We start from the raw sequence: 27818 nt of genomic DNA on the forward strand, positions 1-27818 counted from the left end.
AATGCATTAAAAGGTGGTTTTATGCCAGAATGTGCAAATCTGTTGTAGTCACTATTTTAACAAGGTTAGTTTATTTACTTTTTTACGCATTCAGATTATTAGGTTAAGGGGGGGGGGGGTCGTGGTTTGAGAATCTACAGTGACTGTACAGACCATGTTTATTTACTTCATCAGGACCATCTTTCACTAATATTAACCAAACTGCTTTTGTTGTCTAAGTTTAACCACAAACAAGTAACTTAGGTAATGCAACTGTATGTGTTTAATTAACCTACAAGTTGTCAACAACTTTGTTTGTCTTAGAGGTCGGGGAAGTGTTTACCTCGACAGATGTGTGACACGGTAGTCGTTTGGATTCAACTGCAACAAACAGCAGACATAACGGCAACATTTGATAAGCGATGTTGCCGATGTTACCTAGTTCCCTTACATTTGAGTACAAGGGAAAAAAAGTACATTACATTTTGGAGTCACATGTTCTACACTTTGTGTGTTCCAGGGTAACAAGAGGGCAAAACCACAGCCTGTGGAAGTGTGCGTGCGCTGCCTGAGAGCCACCAGAGACAAATTACCCAGAGGCCTCTATTCTGTCAGTGTGTCCCTTCATAGCCGTCTAGGGGGCTCAGCCCTAACTTGGTGCAGCAACAAAGAGCAGCAACAATGGGCTGTGTCCACTGAGCCGATTGAGCATCGGGGCCGCGTCTATGACACTGACCTCTACATTAACCAGAATCTGGTCATGGTAAGGAATGTTTAATGAGATGTTGGACAAAGGGAGCCACAGTGGTTGTTGGTTCAAAATTCTTGGTTTCTTTCTGTGTGGGGCATGTTTTCACCTCCCTTGTGCCAGCATGAGTTTCCCCAAGTTAAGTCGATTAGGGAATTTGAAATTGTTTATAGGTATGAATGCTTGTTGGTCTCTCTGTGTGACCCTTGTCATAGCAGACTGACCTTCTGTTCAGCGTGTAAACCACATGTTGCCTGTTGTCAGCGAGGATTGGCTCCAGCACCTCCACAGGTGGAGCTAATAGATGGATCTAAAAAAAAGGAAATGATCTATTGATTATGATGCTACAGCAAAATGGAGAAGGTTTCATTTTCCACAGGTCATCACAGGCACTTTGGCTCAACATTGTAAATTAAACAAGTGATAAAGCTCAGATAATACTTTTCTACATTGACATTAACAATAAAGAAGTGAGATAGAACATGATCCAGTTGTGATTTGTGACTGTGCTATGTAAAAATACCCTATTTATGTAATGTATAAACATGCCATGTGAAAGCAATTTTGAAATTGAGGGAACTTGAATGAAAACAGACCGTCTTCCAATGGCATGGTTTAAGCCTGCACTGTTAAGTTTGATGGAGTAAAACGTCAAAAAAACAAAAAAAACAAAAAGAAAAACTGTCCCTTCAGATAAAAGCAAACAATAAAACATTCTCTGCTGATACGACAAAACCACAGTGTTTTTAAATACGTCTTCCACTCTCTGTTTCCCATGGTTTCATCAGCTGCGGTGAGGACGGAGCAGACTCTAGATTGAACGGGTTATGAGAAGTTATATTGCTGTAAAAGATGGCATATGAAAATATGCCACACGCAGCCTCTAGGTTTCCATCCAGAGATCTCCATATGAATAAAACAACAACTTTTCAAACATGACATTTAATCCATGCATGTAAATCAAACCCCAGATCAATTATTCATTTATATAAGGAAGTAATGTTTTATTGGAATGAAAATCAAGTACAAATGCAGTAAAAAATTTAGTGTCGTCTTGTCTTTGAGCATCTGTAACGTAGCTGAGCTGGATCCTGGGTAGGAGTTTGTGAGCAAAAAGAGATATCGACTCATGCATATATAGTATAATATTTGCAAAGAAAAGTAAACTAAAAATCAACCGCTCTGTTCAACGCAATATGAAGAAATAAACATGTTTTCATATGGATTCATGTGGATGGAGTTGAATAAAATCACTGCACATTGTCCAACCCCATTCCTAAACCTCTTCATAAGAAGGCAAACCTTCACAGATTTGCAGTAATCTTGAAAACCAAATACACATTTTGGATGGTTGATATTGACCAGTGGATTAAATGTCTTTGTTTACGCTCATTCATTGATGTGTGCCATGTATTACAAAAGAGAAACCTTCAAACACAAGACACTTAATCCACTGTCCCTCCTGATCCCATAGAGTTGTGTACAGGCTCAGAGTGGGTTCTGTCAGTGCTCTGATGGCAACTCCTTACAGCTGGAGCATTCAGCACATGTGGACACTGTCAATGTGTGGGTGGGCGTATTCAACAAACTAAAGCATCTAGATAATATTGTCTCCAGCTCCCATCAAACATAAAGGATGGGGTAAAACCTGGCATAAACTGAATGCAGACCTGGGATCTGATTCAGGGGTAAAAAGAAAAAAAAAAGGTTTAAATACAGCATTATAAATACCTCGTGTCACTCTTACTTCCCCCCACAAACCTTCAGCTGCACTTTATAGACAAACCTGTTGTTGTTGTTGTTGTTGTTGTCCTCAAAGATAGTCGTGAAAACGCTGATCAGATTTGTCTGAGACTATCAGGACGAGCTTGGATGTTTTTCTTTCTCTCTTGCCCACATTCGGGAGATTTCGGGAGTGCTCACATTGCTTTTGAGGAGGAAATGAGGAATTATTGATGGTAGGAGGAAGCCAGGAGCTTATTTTCCTTTCCTCCCTCCCTCCCTCTCTCTCTTTCTTGCTCTTTTTTCATTCACCCTTTGTGTGTTTGGGTTTGGATTTAGACAGAAACTGTGCAGTTCAGATGGAGATCAGTTGGATGTACTAGCAAGGAGTGGGGATGGCGTGTGGCAATGGGGCTTTTGAAGGGCTGGGTCTATTGTTTCTGCACAGTTTTTACAGAAATGCAATGATGCATGAAATTCCAAACTGTATTAATATTAAAAGGAAGGAGATATTAGGTAACATTATAACATGTTCTGGTAATTCTGTCATGATGATGATGAAGATTTGACCCTTGTCTTTTGTTCAGGTTTATTCTTCTGTTTTGTACATTCATTCACCGTCTACCGCTTTTATCCTCCACATGAGGGTCGCGGGGCTGTTGGTGCCAATCCCAGCTAGCATAGGGCAAAAGGCAGGGTACACCGTGGACAGATCACCAGTGCATCACAGAGCCAACACAGAGACCAACAACCATTTACTCACACACTCGTACCTATGGGCAAGCTGTGTTCAAACAACCTCTGCGGGAGGAAACAAGTACCGAGTACCTGGAGAAAACCGACACACCCACAGAGAGAACATGCAAACCCCACACAGAAAGGTCCAGACTGGGCCGCGAACCAGCAACCTTTGTGGCCTTCTTTTGTCGTGTGTTTTAATTTAAATTTGATGACTGATTTCTTCCTTACTCCTTTTACTCCTTTAGTCTGATTTTAGTCAGACTAAAACAATAATTTGGTTTTCTTAATGTCATGTGCACACATTAGTCTGACTAAATCGAGCTAGTCTTAGGCAGTCTAACATACATACAGCTGGATAATTTGATTCATAGTCAGATTACTCCCGCATGTATACGCTTAGTCGGACTTGAGACTTGATTTTGGTGTTCTCCCCGGTTTTTGACCCAAAAGTGGAAGGATACAATGTATGAACTGCAGTACTGTTGCCGGAAGATAAACAAAGCAGTATGAAATGTAAAGAACCACAGCGCGGTGCATCTCGGCATTTGATGTTTGCTTTTTAAAGGTCAACAGGAAACTGTTTCAGTATGTACAAGCTTATAGAGAAATACATCGCCACCTAGAGAGGTGGAGGCAGACATACATGGCCAATAAATCTATTTTCTCCTCCACATGTATACCTGTACTCGGCAAGTTGTCCCATTGCCTGTCTTAGCCAGACTACAGCCTAAGCTTGATTAAACTGTGCGTGTAACCTTACTGAATACCATGTTTTGAAATAAACATGGTATTTCTAATGATTTAAGAGGCTCATCCAATAGACAGCGAGAAAGCCCACTGATGATCCCGACTCCCAAACCTCAGCGTAAAACATTACCTCCCACATACACATAATGCAAACATACGTGCAGGCAGGCACTTCATACATAAGCACTAGTACATGCACACAAATTACTATTCATGCAGGTCATATTTCTTACAGTAAATGATTAATATAAAATATACTCAATATTCATAATCTGTGATATTATGCCATAAATTTGAGTCATACGCTGCAACCCATTATTTCTCAGGTGCATACCAAAAGCAGATTAGCATGAGGGTGGGAGGGATAGACATGATTTATGTGTTAAAACAACCCCTCTGCTTTATCCATGACAACTAATAAAGGGATAAAATATTTCCAGCAAGTGATGGATGGAGTGGCACGCACCTCACTGTCAGTTCATTTTTAAGCAAACCCTCTCTGGGTAAATACGAATGTTTGCCATCAACTGCTAACCACCAACACTCTCTGCTTCATGCATCACATATTCAATAACTGTAGGGCGCTAAATTACAACGGCAGTCCCAGGTTTCTACTCCTCACATTTGGTGCTGACAGTCTTTATCACTTCAAAATCTGCTTTGAGGCAATTTTTGTGATTTGGATGGATAAGAATGGCTGTAAGCCCATTGACTAAACGGTAGTCCCAGGTCCCTCCACCCTATTTCTGTTGCCAACAGTCTTTATCACTCTAACATTTCCTTTTAGACAATTTGTTGATTTGGACGCGTTAGAATGACAGTTAAGAAAGCTCTAAAAAGAACACGGAAATCATTCAAAGGAGGATTCAAGTCTAGGATGTAATTAAGCGGCTCCCTGAGGGCTCCTGTCCTGTTTGTCTTTGGCTCCATGGTTGTGAACAAGTCTATGCACGTTTAATCATCTTGTACTTGTTGTACCTCAGTGACTGTGATGTCTTGAGCCTGGGACCACTGACACGTTACACCTCATCAAAGACACATCATCAAAAGTTTACTTTGCCGTGACCTCACTTCATCACATCATAACTGTAGGACCACAGACGACAACAATGGCAGGCCCAAGTAGTTCCAACCCAGACACCCAAAGTCATCCAAGTACAGCGGCAACACCACCTGAGTGAGATATACATCTCAGTGTTCATGAATATGTCAAACACAAAACACTTTGACCGTTTCAAAATGAAAACAACTTTAGCTTTTGTTCCCCAGAATCTATTCTCTATTTTTTTTTTTTTCTCAGTAAGGCTTTTTTTTGTGAAATATTTGCAGGGACGGTAAATATACAGCTTCATGCTGTGGAGTTTTGGCTTTTTGTTGAGGTAATTACAGCCATATGAATAATTATATTTATGGTAAATGCTTTGTAAAACATAGCAGCACCTGTGCAGTCACACTGTCTGTGTGAACAACAGAGGAGCGCAAGACGCAGCAGATCTGCGATGCACCCGTCACAAACTGCACACACATTGAATGTGGCTTATAATATGTTGGTGTCTTTCCGTGTGTCGGCAGATCTTACCTGCAGCCTGTGAGGTTCTCCCTTCCATGGTCCTGGTTTTTCAACTGATCGCACAAGGAGGAACCAGCAGTTACATCAGCTCTGTGGTGGCCTGGGGGGCTTTTCCTGTTTGTGGCCCAAGCCTCGGCCTTGTCCAGGGCAGGTGGGTTAGTAGCACATCAGGGATCTATTCAACCCAAAGAAAGAAAAAAAAAAAGAATATATATATATATATATATATATGATTAATTTCCAATTAAATCCTTTAAGATTTAGAAGTAACAAAAAAAAAAAAAACGGTCATACTGTGAAAACTACTGGTCATGTGTCACCAAACCAGGTTTAAAACCCCTCTCCTGAGGGGTGAGCCGAACACACAACTGGACCAGTTTAAAAAAATCGAAGGCCTCATCTCCTCTGATCTCGACCACTGGCTCTGCAACATGTACTTTCAGGTGTGTCTTTGTTTGTGTGGTTGTGGGGTGTGCATGCATGTCCCTTTTGAGATTGTCATCTGTGGATTGTGCATTTATGTTCATGATTGTGTGCATGTTTCTGAGTATCCATGTGTATGTGTGTGTTTGTTTTCCCTCACTCTGACCCTTCCCTATGGGAGGCAGAATGGTAGATGGGAGTTGGATTTTCTATGTCCCAAAGCTTTCACAGAGAAATTGAAAATTGGTCCCAGAGAGCAAACAGCAAACAAGAGCAAACAAGAAACACATCTTTCCCCAGCCATTCTGGATGCATTTGACCGGATGCATTGATTAGATTAGTAAACATCTTAATTGAATTAAAAGCCAGAACAAAGCTCTCTGTCTTAGGTTTGTCTCTTTATTTGTCCCTCTGACTGTGACATATTGTTTGTATTATCATCACAGTTGTCTGCAGTTGCTTTGATTTCTGATGCATGTAAACAACCGTATTTTTGAACATCTTTTCTGAATAACATGTGCACCGTGTATACTAGTCACATTTGTGGTCTTAATTGGATTATTTTATGTCATTATGACACACTATGACAGCTACTAATAGTTGGCTTTGTCTGCAGTTTGATCACTAACACCTGCAGTCTAATTGTGCACACATGCTGTTCTCCTACAAACAACGGTGATCCACTGGAATATTATGAACATAACTACTGATGACATTAACATGCATAGGTTATATTAATGTTTACTGAACCCATATGTGGCCATCTAACACACATAGACAACCATACCCCCTTCCTTGTTTGTTGTGTTTCAGGTAAAAAGGCTCCCATCTGGGGTGTCCAAAAGGTCAGAGGAAAGCAACACTATGACAATGCCCCCTGCAAACCCTCTTGTCATGCCCCAACCTGAGGGACGTCATGACCAACTCCAGAGCCAATTGCCACTGCAGTCTCCATCGTCACCACCTCAGTTCTGTGCTCAGTCCATTCATCCTCAGTCCCAGTTATACCCCCAACCGCAGCCACACGCAGGCCCCAGCAGCAGAGCAGGAGAGCCCAGTGTGGCATATTCTCAACGGGGGTCTCCTCTCCACCTGTCAGCTGACTCTGCTTGCTCTTCCTCATCTCTGCCAGGTAGGGGTCCACTGTTTAAACCCCCAACTATGACACAGTGGGGAGAAAATGTCACCCGAATGTCACAAGCGTTGGGATGAAAAGAATGGCAGGTGTCACTTAGAGCAGTTCTCCACTGAGGTGAACGTGCTCGAGGGGAGGTTTGGTAAGAGACAATGGGTCTAGCTTTGTCAGACAGAAGTTACATCAAACAAACGGGATGTTCCTCAGTTTGATTAAATGTAAAAAAACAAAAACAGATACACCGTGACATGCGTGCTGGTTAAGGCAAATATTTGAACAGCAAGTACAAACACTGAAGGAGCCAACTGATAGACTTTTTTGATTTCAATGATACCACAAACAGCACCACCACCTTTACACAAATCCATCATCCTGCTGATAAAATGAATGCCTTTTATTTATGTTTTTAATGTGCATAACCGCCATCATATACAGCACTGCTTTTATAAAAGTGTACATAGGCAGTGGGTACTTTGGGTTATTTTTAGAAATTCTAGCCAAGTACTCCGTGTACCTGTATTAATTTTGACATATTTAGTGTCAAAGCTAAACTTATATGTTGACTTGACTGTCACAAATAGTTGTATGATACATATTGTAAAATATTGCAAGCATCAGGTTGACGGATTATATGAATTTCAGAGATACAATAGTTATTTTGTATCCTCATACAGAGCAGTTTTGTCCTGTTTTGAGTTCTCCCCTTTAGTTTCTGACTGGCATGGAGCCCTTCAGCAGTAACATGACGGCTAAGCTGTTAGCCCTGGCTGTGTCTCATTATTAGTAATGGTTATATGAAGTGTGATGCACAAGACAAACAGCAGTTCAAATGCTGATTCGGACATCTGTTAACATGGCTATGGTGGAAGAATTCAGGCCAGACTGCGAAGCTGTCCTTCGGATCGTCTGTTTTTCCCTCTAGAATCCAAAGGCATGTGTGTGTCTCAAAGTGTTTTGGTTTCGTTCTCAGGAGTGAATCTGATTATATCATACAATCTTTGTCCTGTCATGGACCGGTGCTCCCTTGTTTTCCTTCCAGTGAATGCTGGGATAAACTCCTTCATCCAGAATAGGCCATCAGATGCTCAGAAGAAAGATTGTGATGACGTTGCCACGCAAAGGTCACGCCACAACCTTAACCACATCTGGAGCTGGCTAATGACTTCTGTTAATCATCATTGCATGTACGTTTTAAAAAACACATATAGGTTTTGAGAATCCCATTTCATATCCACAGCCAGAAATCAAATACAGTCTTATTCGGCATTGATCTACTGCAACGACGACTGACTTTGTTATTAATACTTCACCCCTTTTTTCCTTTTCTTTTCTTTCTTTTTTCCTGCATGCACAGCTCATCTTTATTTAACAGCCCTCAAAAGTTTCTGGGGTGCTCTGCTTTAAACATCACACAGGCTTTTTAATTACAAATGAGTTGTGACAGGTCTGCTGGGTAGCACCCTGGCCCATTTTAAACATGATGCCGGCTGACAGCTTGGCAGTGTTCTCCCAGCTCTGAAACATGTGGAAGAAATTGGTCTTTTACATTTCACAGCTTGTCGCTTCCTCCGCCGGCTGACCTGTGACCCCCCATAGAGATCCTTACGCCCACAAGGGAAGTGTCCCCAACAAACTGACTGCCTTTCCAGAGAGAAACAGAGCGAGGGAGGGAGTCACTCACAATTGGGAGATTTATGTTCTGCCACACAAGGCAAAAAGGTACCAGGTCTCTTTAACACACACACAAGGCTGCACGCTCAGGCTCCCACGCAGTCGACGACGTCATGGACACACATCATCGCAGCCAGGTGAGGAGGTTGCTGGGGAAGCGAACCTGATCCGTAGGTGAAATAATGGATCAAAAGGTGTCCTGCAGAACACCTCATCCATGCTGTTCCCTAAGCCAACTTGACGTCTGTGCCTCATTTGCATACAGATCCATTCGTGTTGCATTACTTCTGGAGTGAATTATGGTGTTCAGATGAGGAGATTATGGGAAGGTTGAAGCGAGGGATTGGACAGACAACCTTAACTTAGCCAAAAATGGAAATCCAATTCAGCGAGGAAAAGAAGAGCAAATTATCCCCTTTTCCTCAGTGCTCCGTCAAGTCTGAGGGTTTCAGGCATTTCCTTCCCATTTTATGCCCCTCTGTTTCTAATGTGTGCTGTGTGGAGATTGTTTTCTCTGTGCGTGTGGTGGCAGGATTTTCGTCACTACCCATTTGTCTCGGAATCGGGACAAGTACATGGAGACTTCTTGTCACTGCAACGGTGTACACACAGCGGAGTTTGACAGTAAGGCTGGAAGTTTGTATTCCTGAGGCCTTAAGTTAATTAATCTCCATTGAAAACTCTCAGTGAATGGTGAGGTGTCTATTACAGGACAAAATCTGACATCCCAATCCGAGATAATAACTGACAGGTTCTTTAATGAAGGTGCATTGATGTTTTAGTGTTTCAAATTACCTGAACATTGGGTGATAATAATTCAGAATTACCTGAGTTGACTTGTCCAATGCAATTGGCCTGTTTGGCTTTTTGAATTTGCTTAAGGCAGGCTGGGCTAAGTGACCTTTTACATCGAATGAATGATCCAGTTACTGCTGGATCACCATGATCACAGATGCCATACTGTATCACTGCTTCACGTATATCCTTTTTTTTTTTTTTTTTTTTTTACATCCATCCCTTGGGCACAGATGGTGATTTGGAGGATTCCTCATCAAATATCTTCTTCGGAGCGCCGCCCTGCACTTTCCCGATGTCATCCCCTCTAGGCTGGTCCTAGTCATCAGTTTCAAACCACAGTGTTACATCATCCCCTCTCAATCAGTCACTCTCTGCACTCTGCCAATTAATTCCACAATGTCCAGATTCAACCTTTTGAAGCCCGTTTGCAGAGATACACATGTGAACCCTCACAGCGAAAGTAGTGAACAAGTCAAACAAATATGGGAGTTGGTTGCATACAAAGATAAAAGGTTACTATTGATTTTCAAAATTCAACCAACTTGTGTGTCTGTTATTGTCATTAATATCCAGTGGATTAGAGTAACCGCAATGCAAGAATCTAACACAGGAAATGGGCTTAGAGGTAAACTGTGAGTCACTGACCTTTGATTCCTCGGGAACTTTTGACCAGTCATCAGGCAATTAGGGACCTAGGTGAGCAAGAACCGCCATCTCAGCTCAGTTGCATCTCACAAGTATCCCGTGGGTAGGATCTCAACAGTGTTACAGCCCTCAGGCTTTTCTCCTTCCTTGGCCTGTTTTTGCGTGTATGCAGGAGAAAAAAAAGAAAGAAGAGATGTGTTGAGTTGTTAGGTTATGCATTTGCGAGGTATACACTCTACACTCACTCTCTGGAAAATGCTTGTGCATGTATGCAATATTAATTTTTTTTTTAGTTTTTATGCCTTTCTATGTGTGGGTGCATCAATGCTGTGTACGCACTGGATGAGTATGTGTGTGTGTGTGTGCGCGCTGGTCTGAACACAGCTCAGAGCGCAGGGGATAACAAGGAGTTTGTTGTTGGCCTTGAGTGCCCGGAGAGGCTGGAGTCGTGGCAGCTCTAGCGCTCTCAGTTCACGGACGTAGCCCTCAGCTGTCGAAGCTGTCGATGCTGCCTCCGCGCTCATTGTGGTTCCACAGTGGTCTGCCCATTAGCAAGCGAGGCCTGTGTAATGATTGTGTGTGTGTGTGTGTGTGTGTGTGTGTGTGTGTGTGTGTGTGTGTGTGTGTGTATGTGTGTGTGTGTGTTGCGATACAGTCTAAGAAAGCATGGTGGTCCAAGTCTGAGTTGTTGTTAATAGAAGTGGGGTGTGTGTGTGTGTGTGTGTGTGTGTGTGTGTGTGTGTGTGTGTGTGTGTGTGTGTGTGTGTGTGCATCTGTGTGCACTTGCGAGTGTCTGTGTGTGTGTGTGTATGTGCAAATGCGGCTGGCACAAAGGCTTTGTTTGTCTGAATGTTTGCAAAAAAAAAAACTTTCCAATGTAATATCTGCTCAAATTTACTTTTACATACAATTGTAGCAATAAATTCAACAATGTATTTAAACTTAAATGATTCAATATTTAAAAAAAAATATATATATATATATATATATATATATATATATCAGAATCCCTTAAATTGAATTTATAAAGGTGACTAAAAAACTTAAACTGACTGCATCCCCAACTGACTGCATGTTTATTTTTATAGTAATCTGCACAAAATAATTACAAGAATCTAAACACTGCCAGCAAATTGTGTTGAAAGTGCAATAGGAAATATTGCTTTATATTGCAAGTTTACCATCAAGGAAGGGGTGAACAAAAAAAACAAAACACATTTGATCTCACACCAGTGACCACACTAAAAATATTTGAAATGTCTTTCTGATTTCCATGTTCTTAATAACAAAATTCCAAAGGAAGAGGACATTTTTTTTATTACAGCAAAGATTTTTCATATGTATTCTATAGAAGTGACTCATTCCACGGGGGGAAACAAAGTTTCACACGGTGAGATTTTTTTCTCTCTCCATGTATCAAGCTAAGGTTTACTTAATTACAACCTTCAGGCAACGCAGGAACCCTTTTTTAAATTCTGGGAATGTTAATATGCTAAATAATGCAGATCCCTGACTCGTCAAGCATGAGACACACATCTGGCCGCTTACCATTTAAATTACAGCAAAATAATAATAAAAAAAAAAACGAGACAGATAGAGATGAAAAAAGAAGAGAAAAAAAATAAAATGAGGTTGAGGATTTAAAAAAATAAGCACTTCAAAGGTACCGGCATATACATATATATATATATATATATATCAATAATATATTCCTGATTCAGTTTGAATTGATCTGTTATGTCTGTTATTACAAACCCAGATTTTCCAGGTCAATTTAGATTTTCTGTTATATAATTTTATAATATAGAATTGTTTCATATTTTCCATATTTCAAAATAATGATTTCAATGTAACAGTTGTTTTATATATGACACAACAGTACATGTGGATATCATGGTGTACATATTATTCAACTGTCTGTCTTTCACTCACAAGACATCACTTCTATCTTTTTTTTTGTGATGCAGGGAAAAATTCCTCTTCAGGAGCGATTTCTGGAAATACAAGAGAGAAGGGTGAACCGTGCAGAGTGAAAGCAGAGGGTCGGACTCACTGCAAGGTAACAGTTTGATTTCCTGGGAAGTGTTCCCACCCTTTTTAGAATGCTTCCCCCTTTGCCTTCCCTTTTTTGTGCCCTCTCTACAGCCCCATCTCGCACCTCGCTGGCTTATTATCTAAGATTTGTCAAAATACATTTCACACTAACAGGTATTTTTTAGCCTTCAAAGCCCGTTTTGATCTGCTTGTCAAGCCAAAAGCAGCTCGAATTCTATGAAATCAGTGATGCCAGCAGGCCTCCTTTCTTTTTTCTCCAAGTAACTTTAAACACGCCACTTCCTGTGCTACAGAGGACTTAAGCCAAATTAATCAAAGTCTGCATGTTACCTGCCATACTTTGAAGTAATAATTACAAAATGACTCTGCACGCTGATGATCTGACATCGTTGCCTCCTAGTCTGTCCCTGCCATTGTGCTTCCTCTGTGGCCTTTTGTTGTGGTTTGACTCTTGAGGTATTCAAAAGCCTGTGAACAACAGCGAGTCTCACACACATATAGACCTCCTCTCTTCCTGCCTCTCTCCTCTGTCCCTCCCAGTCTTTATTCTTCCTAACTTCCCTCTTCACACCGCCATTAATCAGTGAATGACCTGTTAAATAAATGAGTTTGTTGATATGAGGTTTTATTTCTCTGCAGCCTCTGTAGACCATGTCTCCCCCCCCCCCTTTCATCTCCTCTTGGCCCTATCTTTAAAACCTTGCTAAATCTGTCAAATGTCGTGGTGTGAAACCCAGTTGTCTAATGATTAAGTGGAGTGATCTCCAACCTGCCCCAGCCTGGGAGTGCTAGGGATCAGATTTCAACCCTTCAACCTGCAGTGCAGGCCTAATTAAAATGAATTTTCTCCAGGCGACCACTTTGCCCACAGGGCAGGAATCCAGCTATATACAGAATCTGCTCTTAAGGTATTGCATTAAATTTATTGTGGGGAGACACCGGAGAACTTTGCAGTTTATATATCTCGGGCATTTTTTCTCCCTGCTTTCGCTCCCTCTCCTTTCCACCTTTTTATTGTGATCATCACTCTGGAATCCAAGCTTGCTTTGGCAAAGATTGCCCTATGAAAACTGATGGAGCCTTTATGGAGCTCTGCCCATTTACTACTTCTTAGGCCTAGTTTATCTCAGAGAGACAAGGAGCGAGAGAGACGGAGGAGAAGGCAAGGAGGGAGGGGAAAAAAAAGAAGAATAAATGAGAGAATTAGAGTGACATAGGGGCGGAAGAAAGAGAAAGGTTGCTTATTCCAACTGTGGAACTCATTAACATACATCAGTGAGTATTTCACAACTTCAAGCAGAAAGGCACTAAGCCCACCCAAGGGCAACACACGCGGGACTGACAGGGCCAGGGAAAGCAAGCCGTTAACATGTTGGCGGCTTAACAAATAATATCTGCACCCGAGTACCTTGGTGAAATATTTAAAACCCCACTTCCTAACTCCATTTGACTGTGTTTAGAATGATGACAGTAAACGACTTGTGTGGGAAAAAAAAACAGAGCCAGCTGCTCAAATATCACATATTTAACACCACCGTCACTGTACACACATTTTCCCAAATGAACTCAGCTTGAATGATGGCGTGCCGTATGTGATTTTGCCGTCATTCTTGTCTCGTGTCAATTGAGGCGCGGCTGAGATATAGGAGAGGCGCCAAAGTGCCACGCACACTGTCACTGTCACCGTGTGCATCCCCCAAGATAAATTCACAGGCCCGTTTCCTGCTTTGATTACAAATGACATCCGCATGTGTTCTCCCCCGATTTCTGCCCCTCACAGAAGAAGCCAATCAAGAAGACAAATAGCTGCGGCCCCAGCATGAGCAGCAGCAGCGTAGCGCCTCGGCAGGCAGACAAACAGAAGATGCAGCATTCAGTGGAGAACCTCTCCACTGAGGAGATGGAGGAGTATACGTTCTCCCTACAGTAAGTCTCACCACTCATTATCCTGCCTCAGCCTTGCAAAATTCAAACGGGAAAGACCTGGGCGACAAGCGGTTATACTCGGATGTGCATGGCATCAACCAGACAGACGCTGACAACAACGTGCGCAGATGCAGCAGTCGCACAACGTTCAAGGGAAATCAAGATTGTATTTGCTACGGCTTTAATTTTATACAGCTTAATGTTAATGTGTTGACAAGCAAGTCACTCAAGTAAAGTCGTTTCCAGAGCTGCATGTCATGAAAAATGGGACATAATATAAAAGTTTCAGGGAAAGAAGGTAATTTCTCCCAGACATTATCTTATTCATTTTATATTTTATAATTAAAAAGGTCACTGTCCCCCTTTCAGCCCTTTGGACTGCACGGATTACATTATATATATATATAAAAAAATCATATTTAGTAATATTTTTGAAAAATAAAACATCACACAAAGTACCAAAACTAAATCAAACAAAAGAAATTTGTTAGAAGAATTTATTTTTGTCCCCCTGCCTCAGCATGGCTTACAGCATTTGATTTATAATGAGAAAAATGAAAGTGTGAAATATAAACAAAGAAGGAAGAACAGGACTCCAGACACCTTGGCCAAATTTGTTAAAAAGCATAAATGTAACAAGGTACAACATCGTCTGCCCACGGAGCATCAGAATAGGCTGAAAGCAAAATTGCTTATTTCAACCCCCCCCACCCCTCTTCCCCAAAGAAAAAGTCACACGTTTGTTTTTATTTGAGCATCAACTAAATTAAGGGGAGGGGACATGGACACTACTGCATGGTAGCTGGGGGAGTAAAGAGAGGGAGTCTATGTGTGAGAGAGTCTCTCCCCGGAGACTTAAAAGAACCCATGTTTCCTCATTTCTGGGAGTTGGTAATTTATAGCTGCTGGTCACATATTAAACAAGATCAGAGACTACTCCCTGACATCTTCTGAACATACTTGGGGAATTCAAATGATTACCAGCGTATCCTGCCAATAAATGACGACACAGAGACTGAGTCTGGAGGGAAAGTGAATACAAAACGAAACACAGAACCCATGTAGGCTGCACACAAAAGGGACATAATTAAATGGTTTTCACGATTATTCATAGTGGGACTTTTCACTTTCGGAGCAGTTGTCGGGTTTCTGTCAGTTCAAGGCAAGGACTGTGTTTGAGTTAGAGAGTTGTTCTTGTACATCTTAACAAAAACATGCTTTCCAGTATCTCTAGGCTAAAAGGTTGCTTCTGTGCTCTCACCTAATCAGAAAGAAATCATTAGTATGATACGGTCTGCATTTTGGCTTTGACTTTTTTATTTGTAATGACCGTGCCATCTCTATGTACGTTCTGTATTCATACTGCTGTGATTGGGGGATATTACTGCCATCTATTGAGTCACGAGAGACTGAGCTCATTGAGATTTGTTACAGGGTATTTAAACACAAACGTACAAATCAGATGCAGCAGACAGTCTGAATCAATAAGATGAACAACTCTACAATAGTCTGATGATCATACAGATAGATGTGTATGAATGTATTTATGTCCACGGCACGTCACTCTTAAGAGAACTTTATTCAAAGTCTAAATAAATGGATGTATTGAAACCGATTTCATACTCCACATTATGTACTCACAAGATCAATAAGTTCCATGTTAGGACAAGCACATGCATCTGTTTTCGGAAAGGGGGGGTTCCTTAGAAGATGAAATAATAGATGAAAAATATTATCATAAATAGATGAAATCCTTGTTTATCAAAATATAAAACACTTATTCAAAAGTATTCATTCATATGTAGCCATCAATGTATATTGAATGTCTTTTGCTTCTGTTGCCAGGATCAATTTCTCTTCATTTATTCTACTTTTCACTCCATTTAAAGCACTTAACGCTCTATAATGTCAAAACAAGAGGAATATCAAATAACTCCATTACTGCAAGAATTGGCAACTGTGAACCTATTCTGTGCAAAAAAAAACAGAGATTCTTTCTTTCTTTTTCTTACTTTCTTGCAGACTTCCGATGCTGCTGTCTGTCTGTTTGAACATGCATGAAAGTCTCTTGCCGTTCCAGCGTTTTTGATGTCAACGTAATCTTTACCGCTTTTTTTTCCCCCCTCACAGAGCAACACCGAGCTAAATCAAAGCACCTGATTCAATATGGGTTTTGTAATTCGATAGGGCCAATTTAATGCCTTTGGATCATGTGTTCACTTCCAGCAAACATGGCCTATACTCAAAATAAATTAGTTTTACACTATAAAGGTATAGAGAGGTTCTCTACACGAGGCACCCCATCAAATTTTAAGCAATTGGTATTCTTGTTTTTTGTAGGAAAACCGTTCATCCTGTGTTGCGCCTGTTCATGCATCTATGATCCTTGTCAATTACCCTCAGCATTTTGTCTCATCAATGTCACCTATGTATTTTTTTTTCTACTCTGATATTGAAGAGAGAAAAGTGTTTTAATCAAAGTCATTCTCACACAGCAATTAGGTCTAATTAGTCCAATTATCAAGATTCTAATTACACTGAAATATACCCCCTAAATCTCATATCAATTATAGGATGTTTGACTTGTCCTGATCAGGAGAGCCTAAGAGATAAAGAGTTAAGACAAAGCTTTGTGTGGAGGTAGAACAGCAAAGTAAACTCATCCTCCTGAGGCCACAGACTGTAGGACTGATCCCATGTGTCCCCAAAGTGTTCAGAGTGTGGGGCCATTTGGGGATTCATCACTTAACCTTTACCAATTTGTTTTATACTCAGAAGTGTTTTGTTATTGATTATGATGTCATAATTGTTACACCCTGGTGTTTAAATGAGAATAGTGATATGTCAAAATAGACACAGTTTTAGAAATCAGGTTAAAGTGAGCTATCATCACTTTTGTTGGAGTTTGGATCAAAGTAACCGGTAAAAAGTTATCATCATCTGCATTCTAATATTTGCAAACACTGTACACAAATATGCATCGACATGCACAGTATGTTACTAAAGTGCATGCAATACACATACATGAACACATGCTACCACACACACACACAACTCACACAGTCTGTCTTGCTGTGGCATCAGTGGGAACACACTGACCTAATTTCCCCCAGTTAGCTCGCCTCGTTGGGGACTAACGTTCCTCTGCACCCATTTCCCCCAGCCAAGCCTATCAGAGCATTCACTCACTGTGTGTGTGTCTCTATCTCTCTATCTCTCTGTGCCCTCCATCTGTTTCAGTCTGCATACATGCGCAGGAGCGAGATTAGCAGTTAGTTAGATTATTCGGGGGGCCGCTTGTCTACGCAGGGTCGAACACTGCACGGGATTTTCTCGATAAATCGTTGATACCATATGCCCTGCAAAGACATTCCTTGTGCTACAGAGAGACCGCCACGGAAAGAAACCGAGGTTAGCCTGCAGAAGAAGTTGCAAAAAGAGAAAAGCACCTGAAATAACAGCTAGTTCCAGACTGTCAATCCCCTGCACACTGCAGCTCCGAATCACAACTCAGTGCAAGGGTCAATCAATTCTGATGTAATGCTGGTAGGAGAGGTGGGTGGAGATGGCAGTGCTGGTCACCCCTTGGTCTCCAGTGCTTCCCAGGGCTCTTTCCTGTTCTGAAGGAAGGAGAAGGAATGTGTGTGTGTGCATGCAGCGTGAGTGCGTGCATGTTTGAAAGAGAGGCCCCTGGCTACCGCAACCGAGTGCACATGTTAGGGTTTTGTGTGGCCAGACGCGCCCTAGGTCACTTCTGATCTCGCAGACACACACATACACAATCAACGTGTTGCTTCCTTTATGGAAATCAGAGCTGTCAGCTCCCTGACAGGCTAACATTGCAATATGACTGGTTAATCTACAGTGATATGGGTGTCAGTCAGAGCTGACTGCGGTCCCATTGGTGGTCCGGGTCAAACAAATGTCTTTCCCACCCTTATGTATCATTTGAGAGGTTAGGATAGAGAAAAAAAAAAAAAACTGACAGCAACTGTGTGAGAGAACATATGAGTGAGTGTGTGATTCGTGCGTGAGATACTGTGTCTGTGTGTGTGTTGGAGACACAGGCCAGAGGTGACACTTCCCTCACACTCCTCTTTTTTTTTTAGCTGTAATCACCCTGACATAAACATCTGAAAAAGAAGGCAAACGTCAATAAACAACTCCCCGACATTTCAGACGTCGATTTGCACATGCAGATACATATTAGCTAATGCACTTTAGTACAAACATTCACTAATATACTGTGCCTTGTGCAAATAAATATGAACTTTTGTGAAAATATCACAGACGGCTCTAATAATGTCGCTGATGAGTTACAATGTTTATTTACACAAGCGCCGCGTGATCCATGTCACATCTTCTATTATTGTAACCACAACAACAAAGCAAAATGAACCCAAACCACGATCTTTTGTTCATTTCATCAGATTAACATCAACATAACATCATGTGTTTATTGTTGTCACCAGTAGTACAGAGGTACAGAGGTCCAGTACACCCGCTGCTGGTAGCTACACTCATACAGGTCAAATTAGTGTTACCATGACAACACATATCTGGTCCGCCTGTGCCTTTGTTACGCCCTTAGAGGTCATATCAAGAGGTACAGGGACAAGTGACCTATATGAGGTCATTTTGTTTGCAGGACTTTTTAACATAAGTGTTAAAACAAACCCATACTTCACAGTGTTTTCCCAGACCTCAGCAGAATTACTGTGATTGTAGACGAACACAGTGATACAGCAGAAATGTATCTGAGCGTATTAACATATAGAATATGTTTAAGATGTCAACGCCTTTAAAGAAAACAAGAAGAGGCTCATGACATTCTGCATTTACTGGTAGAACAGAAACAGTAACATGGATTCAGGAGCTGCAGATACCATGTTTTCTATGTGACATTGGATTTGTGACTTTCTTCCTGTTTTTTTCCCACCTTTCTTTTTTATCCATAACTCTTTTAATTGCTCTCTACATACATATATAAATGTAACATGTGGCCTCTATGGCTCATAATTACTGGCTCTTTCCCACCAGTTAATTTTGCCTTATCTCACTTTCTCTGCGTGTAATTTTCTCCATCTTTCTCTTTCCATCCTTCCCTCATTCTCCCTGTGTCTCTATCTCTCTGGTGACAATGTCCTGCAGTAATGAGGCAAGGTCAGAGAAGTGAAATCCATTTAAATACTGATGCAACTCTCTGGAGGCCCATACTCTGCAGCCTGTGCAGCACTCTTCCCTGTACGCCTCACCCAAATTGATGAATGGATAGATTTCCCCTTGAACACCTATTATTTGTCCTGCACTCAACATTCAACTGTTGCAGGTTTACTTGCACAATGTTTTTGTTTTTCTCAGTGCCCAGAGAAAAAAAAAAAAAGGTTTATGGAGAAGAAAACAACCTGTTCTTTATTGTTAAGGAGTAGTTGAAGTAACAGTTTGTGTAATGAGTGCTTGGGAAGTCCCCGTGTGTTTGCTGATCCCAGGTGCATCTGCATTTGAATTGTTTCCACCCTAGTTTATGGTGCACCAAGGGACCTGCCATTTCCATGTTTTAATCCCCTCTTGTGCTAAGTCAGGCGCTCCATAAAAACACCACATGTTGCACGGCAGTGATACAGCTACCTCATGTATTCATTTAAACTATTCCAAGGTGTGTGAGAAGGCCAGCAAACATTTTGCAAGAGGGATTTGTTTGGCCAGAGCTTTGCTGGACGACGGACGGCTCTTTGGCCGACGGCTCAAACAATGAATAGAGAAAAAATTATTGTATTGGAGAAATTTCATTCATAACCATGCGTTTGGATATGAGAATGGACTAGTCTGTATTTCATCATCGTCTCTGACTTTTGTATCATGATAATATGCTTGTTCTTGGCCATATGGTAATAGGCAGAGTAATGAGTCATGAGCTTGTTGCCCGATTGAAAATGTTCACAATTTACTACAGGGATAAATCAATATCACTTTCATATCAGTGCAGTAAAGTATAACATTACAGTCGGCAGCTGATTAGCTCAGCCAGAAAAAAAACAGGAAGTAACTTAACTGCTGTCCAAAGATAGAACTCATACTACCGTTAACAAATGGTATTCTATTTAATATTAAAAGCAAAAGCTATTAAAAAATGCACAATTTTTAAGCATTATCTTATCATCATCTTGCATTAATGACCTTTGGTTTGGTAGACTACGTAAAACACCCAACCAGTGCTGACCTTAATGTCCATCCATCTATCACTTGATTTGTGGTTAAATGTTACGTAGCCATCAATTTATTTATATCCGGCCGAGATTCAGTGCAACAACTGCATCTCACGCACGGCGAGCTGATCAACAACAGAGCACTCGTGGCCTTTTCCCCGTGCCTTCCTGCGTACGAGAAGCGTTGTAAAAATGAGCAGCCAACTATTAGTCAAGCATGGATTCCTAATTAAGTGGAACATATTTTTTTTTCACTGCCTCTGATTATTATTATGCTTCTCCTCCACTCCCTGTCAGCAAATAATTCTGATCATTTGGCCATGCATTGTTATACGAGTTTAATTACATGCTGATGGACTTTGGTCGCGCAGCTGAGTCACAATTCCATAACTCTCTTTTAACTGCACTCCAAATACCTGCCACTCTACTCCCATATCATCAGTAAAACTCATTTATGTGTCTTCGTGCTTCGCCAGGGTCTCTGTAAACAACAGTGCTTTTAAAGCCCTCGAATGGTGAGGTAATTGTTCCTGGAACAATTATGATTTTGAACCAAAAAAATGAGGTGACGGTGAGGAGGGAGTGCACAATAGAAATAGAACTAATAGCAACACAAATTCTGAATGTCTTGGAGGCATAACATAAGGCTCTTGCCCACTTGTTTCTTTGCACATACACACATTCAGGGGTGCTTTGGAAAATCAGACCAGCACAATGACCGGCGATTATCATTTATTACATCTCGCAGAAGCAGGTTTTTGTGGTTTCCACTTGTGTGAAATATCCCTGCATTGTATTTGCCCCAAGTGTTTAAAACCCTGCTTGCATGCCAGTCCCTTTGTAACGGCAACAAAAAGGCAGTTAAAGTTAAATGTATGAATACACAAGCAGAAACCTGCAGACCGTGTCTGTAAAAGAATACATACAGACTGGTAATCAGAGCAGTATATGCAAAACTGAGACGCACATATATTCCTAACGACAATTCGAGACAATGCACATGGTAAAACGTTGAATGTAGTGATTGTGAGCAGCTCTGTAAAGGTCAGTCAGGTGTGTTCATATATCACTCAGTCTGTGTGTGAGAGTTTATGAAGAAGTTTATGCACTGGAGTCTTGCAGTGCATCCAACTGCTTTCTAGAGGCATCATCAAATGTGTAGGTCATCACTGGATGACCTGTTACTGCCTCGACTCTATACATGCACCTGTTGTCATATATACAATATATAGTGTACATGACATTATAACAGTGATGTGGATTATATTTCCTACATCAAAACTCCAATGCAAAGTTCTAATCTGTGATTAAAGCTGCAGTATGTAACTACTGCAAATGTTGCTACCGCTCCATGCCTCGTGAAGGGCTTTCTGAAAGGACAACTTTAGGTCCATATTCCAACCATTCTCTTTCAACGTTCATCCCAGTATCACACTACATCACTTAATTCCTTAACTGAAAGTTTGCCGTCCTCTTACTTTACTAGCGTAATCAGTCCTGATAAAAAACGCACAGAAACAAAACCAAAACACTGCTTTACTGAGAAACAGAAAGAGGGTCACGTGGAGCTGATAGGCTTAATCAGCAATGTGTGAACTCTTCTTGCAATGGTTTGAATGAAATGGTTCACAATTTAACCTGTCTGCGACCATCCTGTCATCGCGGACTGGCAATCTGTACAGGGTGTGACCCCACCTTGCAGTCCTATGTCAACTAATATTGGCACAGCACCCCCCGCGACCCTCATGTAGAAGACAAATGGATGGACACTGGAAAGCAGAGAAATAGAGCTCTGCGTCCATATACTTGTCATTACTGGACTCAGCAGCACGTCACACCTTTGTGATGTCAGTTTCTCAGCACTGTAATTCCTTACTGGTTGAATAATTGCCAAATATCAAAAGTGAAAGTTATCTTGAAAAATGTAAACATACATATATATATATATATATATATATATATATATACACATATATATGTATATATATACACATATATAATATGTATATATATATATACATATATATTATATATGTATATATATATATACACATATATATATATATATGTGTATATATATATATATATACACACATATATATATATACACACATATATATATATATATATATATATATATACACAATACTACTGCCATAAAATCAATATAGATCCAGACAGCCTCATTATTGTGATGGTCATAAGAAGGTTCAAAGTTACACACTCCTGCTTTAAAGGTGCCATATGTAAGAAAGTGGCCAAAAACTGTTACTACATTCAAATTCAAAATACCTGTCTTTTAGGTTTCGTTTTCTGAATGTAACTGGCAAGCCAGTTCGGCAGCTGAGACTGGTGGCGCCACATTCCAAAACCTAATTTTCAAAACATAAGCATGATTTGCAGTCTGCAAAATATTTTTTTTTAATGCAAATATTTTGGCTGTACTCTTGTTGTTGGTGAGTTCAGTTTGTTATATGAACATTATTCCTGAGTCTCTGTGACATTAGGAGGATTTTGTGGCCGATTGCTTTAGATTAATTACATAATGCACCTTTAAGGAATGACATAACCGTGCAGTTTGTGCACATTTGTTACTGCAAAGTTTACATAATTTATGACTTCATAACAAAAAAAAAAGAGACAAATACGACTTCAATCCAAAACAAAAGCCTAATCAGCATTCTCCAAAATGACATGCACACAAAGAATCTTCAGCTCTATCTCTCGACACCTAAGACAATCAAACATGCATAATCACCACAACACTCTGTGCATCTGGGCCACTGAGGAAACAGTCATGTTATCTGTCAATCTTTTAAGACTATTTTCTCCCTCTATTTGTTTTCTTTCTCTATTTCCCCAACAGCAAGCCGTTCTCTCACTATGTGGGACATGATATGTGGTTTTGGCACATTTATAAACAATGCCGGTGGCTCTCAAAATAAGAAAGTGACAGAAAATAATCCTCCAAATAAAGGGATAAATCCAATACTTTAAGTGGCCTTAATCTGGAGGGTTTAAGCCATTAGGGCTATGCAGAGGGATTCAGAGAGTTACCTTCACTCTCATCGGCCCTAGAGCCTTCTCACAGTAAATCTGCTATTTAAAATGTAACATTCCACGTTACTTCTCCTCTCCCCCTGCCCCCTGCCTCTCATTACCCATGCCATCGTAAAGGTTTAATACAGTTCAGGGGTTGCTATTCATTGGTGTGTTTTCTTTTAAGAGCACAGCTATTTGTTGTCATGGTTCACAACATTTTGGGACACAGTGTGGGAAACGCAGTCCAGAAGATGGTTCTTGCACCAATGGGTGACAGATATACACTAGTTAAAACCGATTAACAGGCCTTGGCGCAGTCTACTTAGGTTTAAAGTGGGTGATGAGTCTTTTTTTTGTCATGCTATGATGACATGAGAATAAGCACAAATAAATTACAGAACTAAAAGTGTGAGGCAACAGCTTCTGGCCTGGATTACACAAAAATCAACTGAAGTTAAAATGTAGTTTTATGTGTCAGTATAATGCATGCCTATTGACATTATGAGTTTAATCTCTGGGTCGCCATGTCACATGCAATCAGCTGTGCAGGAGACAAACTGTGATATTGGAATGAAATATCCTCCTTTCCTGGAAGATAAAAAAAAAAAAAAAACACAACTTCACCCGCAGCCTTTCCCTGTATTGTACTTTTGTAATTGCAGGAGCCATAATGAAATCAATTCAGTGGTGATAACAGATTTCACATCATGTTACTTTGGAAGAGGACACCACGTGAAGATATCTAAAAATATTCCTCTTTCATGCATCATCAATATCTTCATTATATGAGAGAGGGGCATCACGTTGGATTTGCTTTTTTTCTTTTAATGCCACTTGACAGGAGAGCATCTTGTCTCCGTCTGTGACACACTGCTTTTTTGTCTACTCGGAAATTCCACTTTTGCAGACAAGCGGAAAGCAGTTTTTATGCCCCACAATGAAACAAGTCGCGATAAAGCTCGGAACAGAAGGGAAGTGCCTTTGTCACAATCATGACAGATGCGGGAACACATTTAGGTTTTACATCGGGCCGATGCAACACTGGAACAATGCACTTAACACACTATCACAGTAAAATTAGCTTTTTCTTTTTCGCAGTAATCTGAGGGAAAAACAACACATTTCTTGACAGTCTTAAGCTCTGTATAAACCATCTGAAAAAGAGTCTATCACTGATGCAATGGAAATACTAAGTTGGAAAAGGTAACATCCAGACTGCAAGATAAAGAGACAGAATGACAAAATATAGTGAAATCTGTCTGAAAGTTATAAGGAATTATATTATCTGTCAATCCTTTGCTACAGAATTAATACTGCAAATTCTATGGACATGATATATAGTTAAAAGTGCAAAATGGACATTACATAGGCTAATTAACTGTATTTCTTGTGTTTTAATAAATATTGTAAGTTAAATAAAAAGCAGCCTATTTCCCCATTGCAATCATTTATATTAAGATGTCTTTAATAAGGAAGCATTGTTCAGTTTATAGTTTGTTTTCACACCACACACTGCTCGCTAATAGTAACAGATTATTAATAGTATAGCATATAAAAAAATGGCCGTGTCCTCAGCTGAGCTAATGTGAAATGAGAAATAAATTGATGCAAAGTATTTCTCCTGACCTCGTGTCTCACTGAGCTCATACAGAAAATATACAACGCAGTGGTAAACATGTCTTTTTTCAGTTTTCAGTCCTGTATATACCATCTCATAAAGAGTAGATCACAGAGACAATGTTAAATAATCCAGACAACAAGATAAAGAGAGAGTATCTCACTGACCTCATACAGAAAATGAATATAAAATATGTAGTGATGACATGACACCTGAACTATGTGCATGCATCCACCCAGCGAGATTACAACTTCAAATAATTTAACACTTCACAGATTGTGCTCACCTCACAGAGAGAACAATTATTATTATCTGTTAGTGGTTTTTTTCGTGTTTTTAAAAAAAATGCAACTATGGGACTGTTTGTATTTCAGCAGCGATACAAGCACGGCAGGAAAAAAAAACAAAAAAACACAATGCTGCATTTTGATGCAAGTCTAGCCTAATTATTTGGACAGAGGAGGAGAAAGCAATACAACTGATTCTGTTTTTCTTTCCTTTTGCTTGTTTTCTGTCTTTAGGCAGTGTATCATTTTCCCTAGACACACACTACAAAGTGAATTATAACTTTGTTCTGGGACACAGTGGTAAGACACTGGGATGTCCACAGGCAACGGCCTTAAGTCACTGTCTGTGATACTAAGCAAATCTCTACTGTATACACCTATTTTACAGCCGTGGTCTAATTATTGTCAGCCAGAGGATAGGGGTCATCGGTGTCAGCTTGCGTTAATGTGTGCAAAACATAATGCGCATATAGGTCCACGCACATTGTAACACTATCTGCGCATTTTAATTTGCTTCACACACTGTATTGCAGTTGTACAGTAATATATGCAAAACAGGTTTTTGGATATGAACATTCATTTTCTTAAACTCTTCTCGCTCCTTTCCTCCACTCTTCCATCTGTACCCTCTGTATGAAAGAGAATAGTTGAGCAGACCTGACAAAGGGCGGCACAGAGGAGGCAGAGGTGCTAAGGGAAGCCGAATACTGCTGGAAGGGATTCCTATCTGTGTGTGTGCTATGTGTGTGTGTGTGTGTGTGTGTGTGTGTCAGTTTGAATACTGCACTTCCCCACCTTTAATGTGAATGTGATTCATTCATCAATTTAAATACTACATGTAATACAAAGACCTGAACGATAAATCCTTAAATCTTGTCATTAGATCTAGTGTGGTGTCTCACGGTTATGCCTGCCAGGGTGTATTTAATGTAAATACAATGCAAGTGTTTGTGTGTCAATTTAATCTGGTTTTATAACTGAAAACGTGTGGATTTAAATAAAACTGTTAAAAGAAAAAATATCATGTCCTTAAACAGAGCAGCACTGACGGGACCTGGTTCCCGTGCCCCGTGTCTGTCCGATCGAGCCCGCTTGGCCCTCCACATGCTGTCGTTCGACCTTGGCCTGCCGTTGCTGGGGCAACAGCCGCGTACTAGCTGGCGTGGCTGTGTTCGAAAGCTCAGCCTCATTATGCTGCTGATGGCTTTGATGTGGTTTGTGAGGCTCTACCTGCATTACTGCAGCCAGTGGCTCTACCTCCAGGCCATAGCAGTTCCTGTCAACAAGTGAGTTTGCTTCCTTTGATATCGCCCTACACACACACACGCACGCACACACACGTACATATGGGTGGTGGGGAGCATATGGACACACATGCACGAATACAGAGCGGACTGTCTTGTACATAGGCCCCATTAGAGCTGACATAAATCCCTTTACATGCAGGACAGACACATACGTAGATTGTTGAAGCATAGAGGCAAATTCCATTTACACACACGCACCTCAGCAGACCTACATGCAAGCTCAGAAACACATAAACGCCAACTATGGAGGAGGTGAAATGGGACGTGGAGAGGAGTGGGGCAAGGAGAGGAAAAGGGTGTCCATCGCGCGCACACACACACACAATAGATATATACGCCCAAATCATCGGTTTGGAATCCCCCGTTAACATTTTTACAAGACTCTCTTGATATCAACAAACCATTGTTTGGAGGAGTTTGTTGATTTCACCACACGGCCGAAAGCCCCAAAAGGCTACATTATTTGGAAGGAATTTATTGTTATTATTTGGTACACAGCATTGATAATAAATGGCAATAAAATACTACAGAACTGTTAAATCACATTGCAGCCTAGCATATGGTGCCGATTTAATTCATCACTATAAAACGAGCTGGCTGCAAACATGCATGCGGGCAGGTTTTTATTACGATAACATGTGGGGTGCAAACATCACACATTAAATCACGGAAAAGTGATAGAGGAAGGCAGATAGAAGAAGACAATGGCCAAATTGAAAGAAAAAAAGGGGATGGACTGAGGGGGTGGATGGGAGGTGGAAAAAAAAATGAAAATGCGAAAACAGAGGGGGTCAACGTTGGATGACATGTTCCACATGTCCGAATCTGCTGCTCTCCCTTCGAGCATTTCTCTCTCTCTCTCTCTCTCTCCACACAATAGCCAGAACTGATGGTCCCCAGTGACAGAGAAAGAGAGAGAGAGACCAAGTGACATTAAGAGTGGCTGATGTGAGGGCAGCCGCCCTCCTCTCTTATTTCACTGTCTCTCCACCTCAGTCTCTTAATATTCCTGTGATGCATCAACAGACACCACTTCAGTCTTTTGGAGTATCCGTCCCCATGTTGTTGCAGTAACTTTACATTTCTTTTTCTTTTTCTTTGAAACAAGTAAAAGTAGTAACTCAACAGTCTAACGAGTGTAGTGTTCAAAATTATTGCCTTATTGTGACTCCGCCAAACTGCACGTCAGGGTGCAGGT

At 40.7% G+C, this 27818-nt stretch overlaps 1 protein-coding gene across 1 annotated transcript in view; it reads left to right on the forward strand.

Moving 5' to 3' along the window:
* Nucleotides 1-27818, forward strand: part of ofcc1 (orofacial cleft 1 candidate 1) — a gene marked incomplete at both ends in the record, with an annotated part of 80584 nt that overhangs the window by 17746 nt on the left and 35020 nt on the right. The window contains 7 exons of the mRNA XM_083901781.1: nt 500-742; nt 5510-5658; nt 5836-5950; nt 6744-6775; nt 6927-7062; nt 14015-14160; nt 26351-26599. Coding sequence (XP_083757907.1) covers nt 500-742; nt 5510-5658; nt 5836-5950; nt 6744-6775; nt 6927-7062; nt 14015-14160; nt 26351-26599 — 1070 coding nt within the window. The remainder of the gene's footprint in view (nt 1-499; nt 743-5509; nt 5659-5835; nt 5951-6743; nt 6776-6926; nt 7063-14014; nt 14161-26350; nt 26600-27818) is intronic.

Source organism: Microchirus variegatus, assembly GCF_963457635.1.
Source record: "Microchirus variegatus genome assembly, chromosome: 15".
NCBI lineage: Eukaryota > Metazoa > Chordata > Actinopteri > Pleuronectiformes > Soleidae > Microchirus > Microchirus variegatus.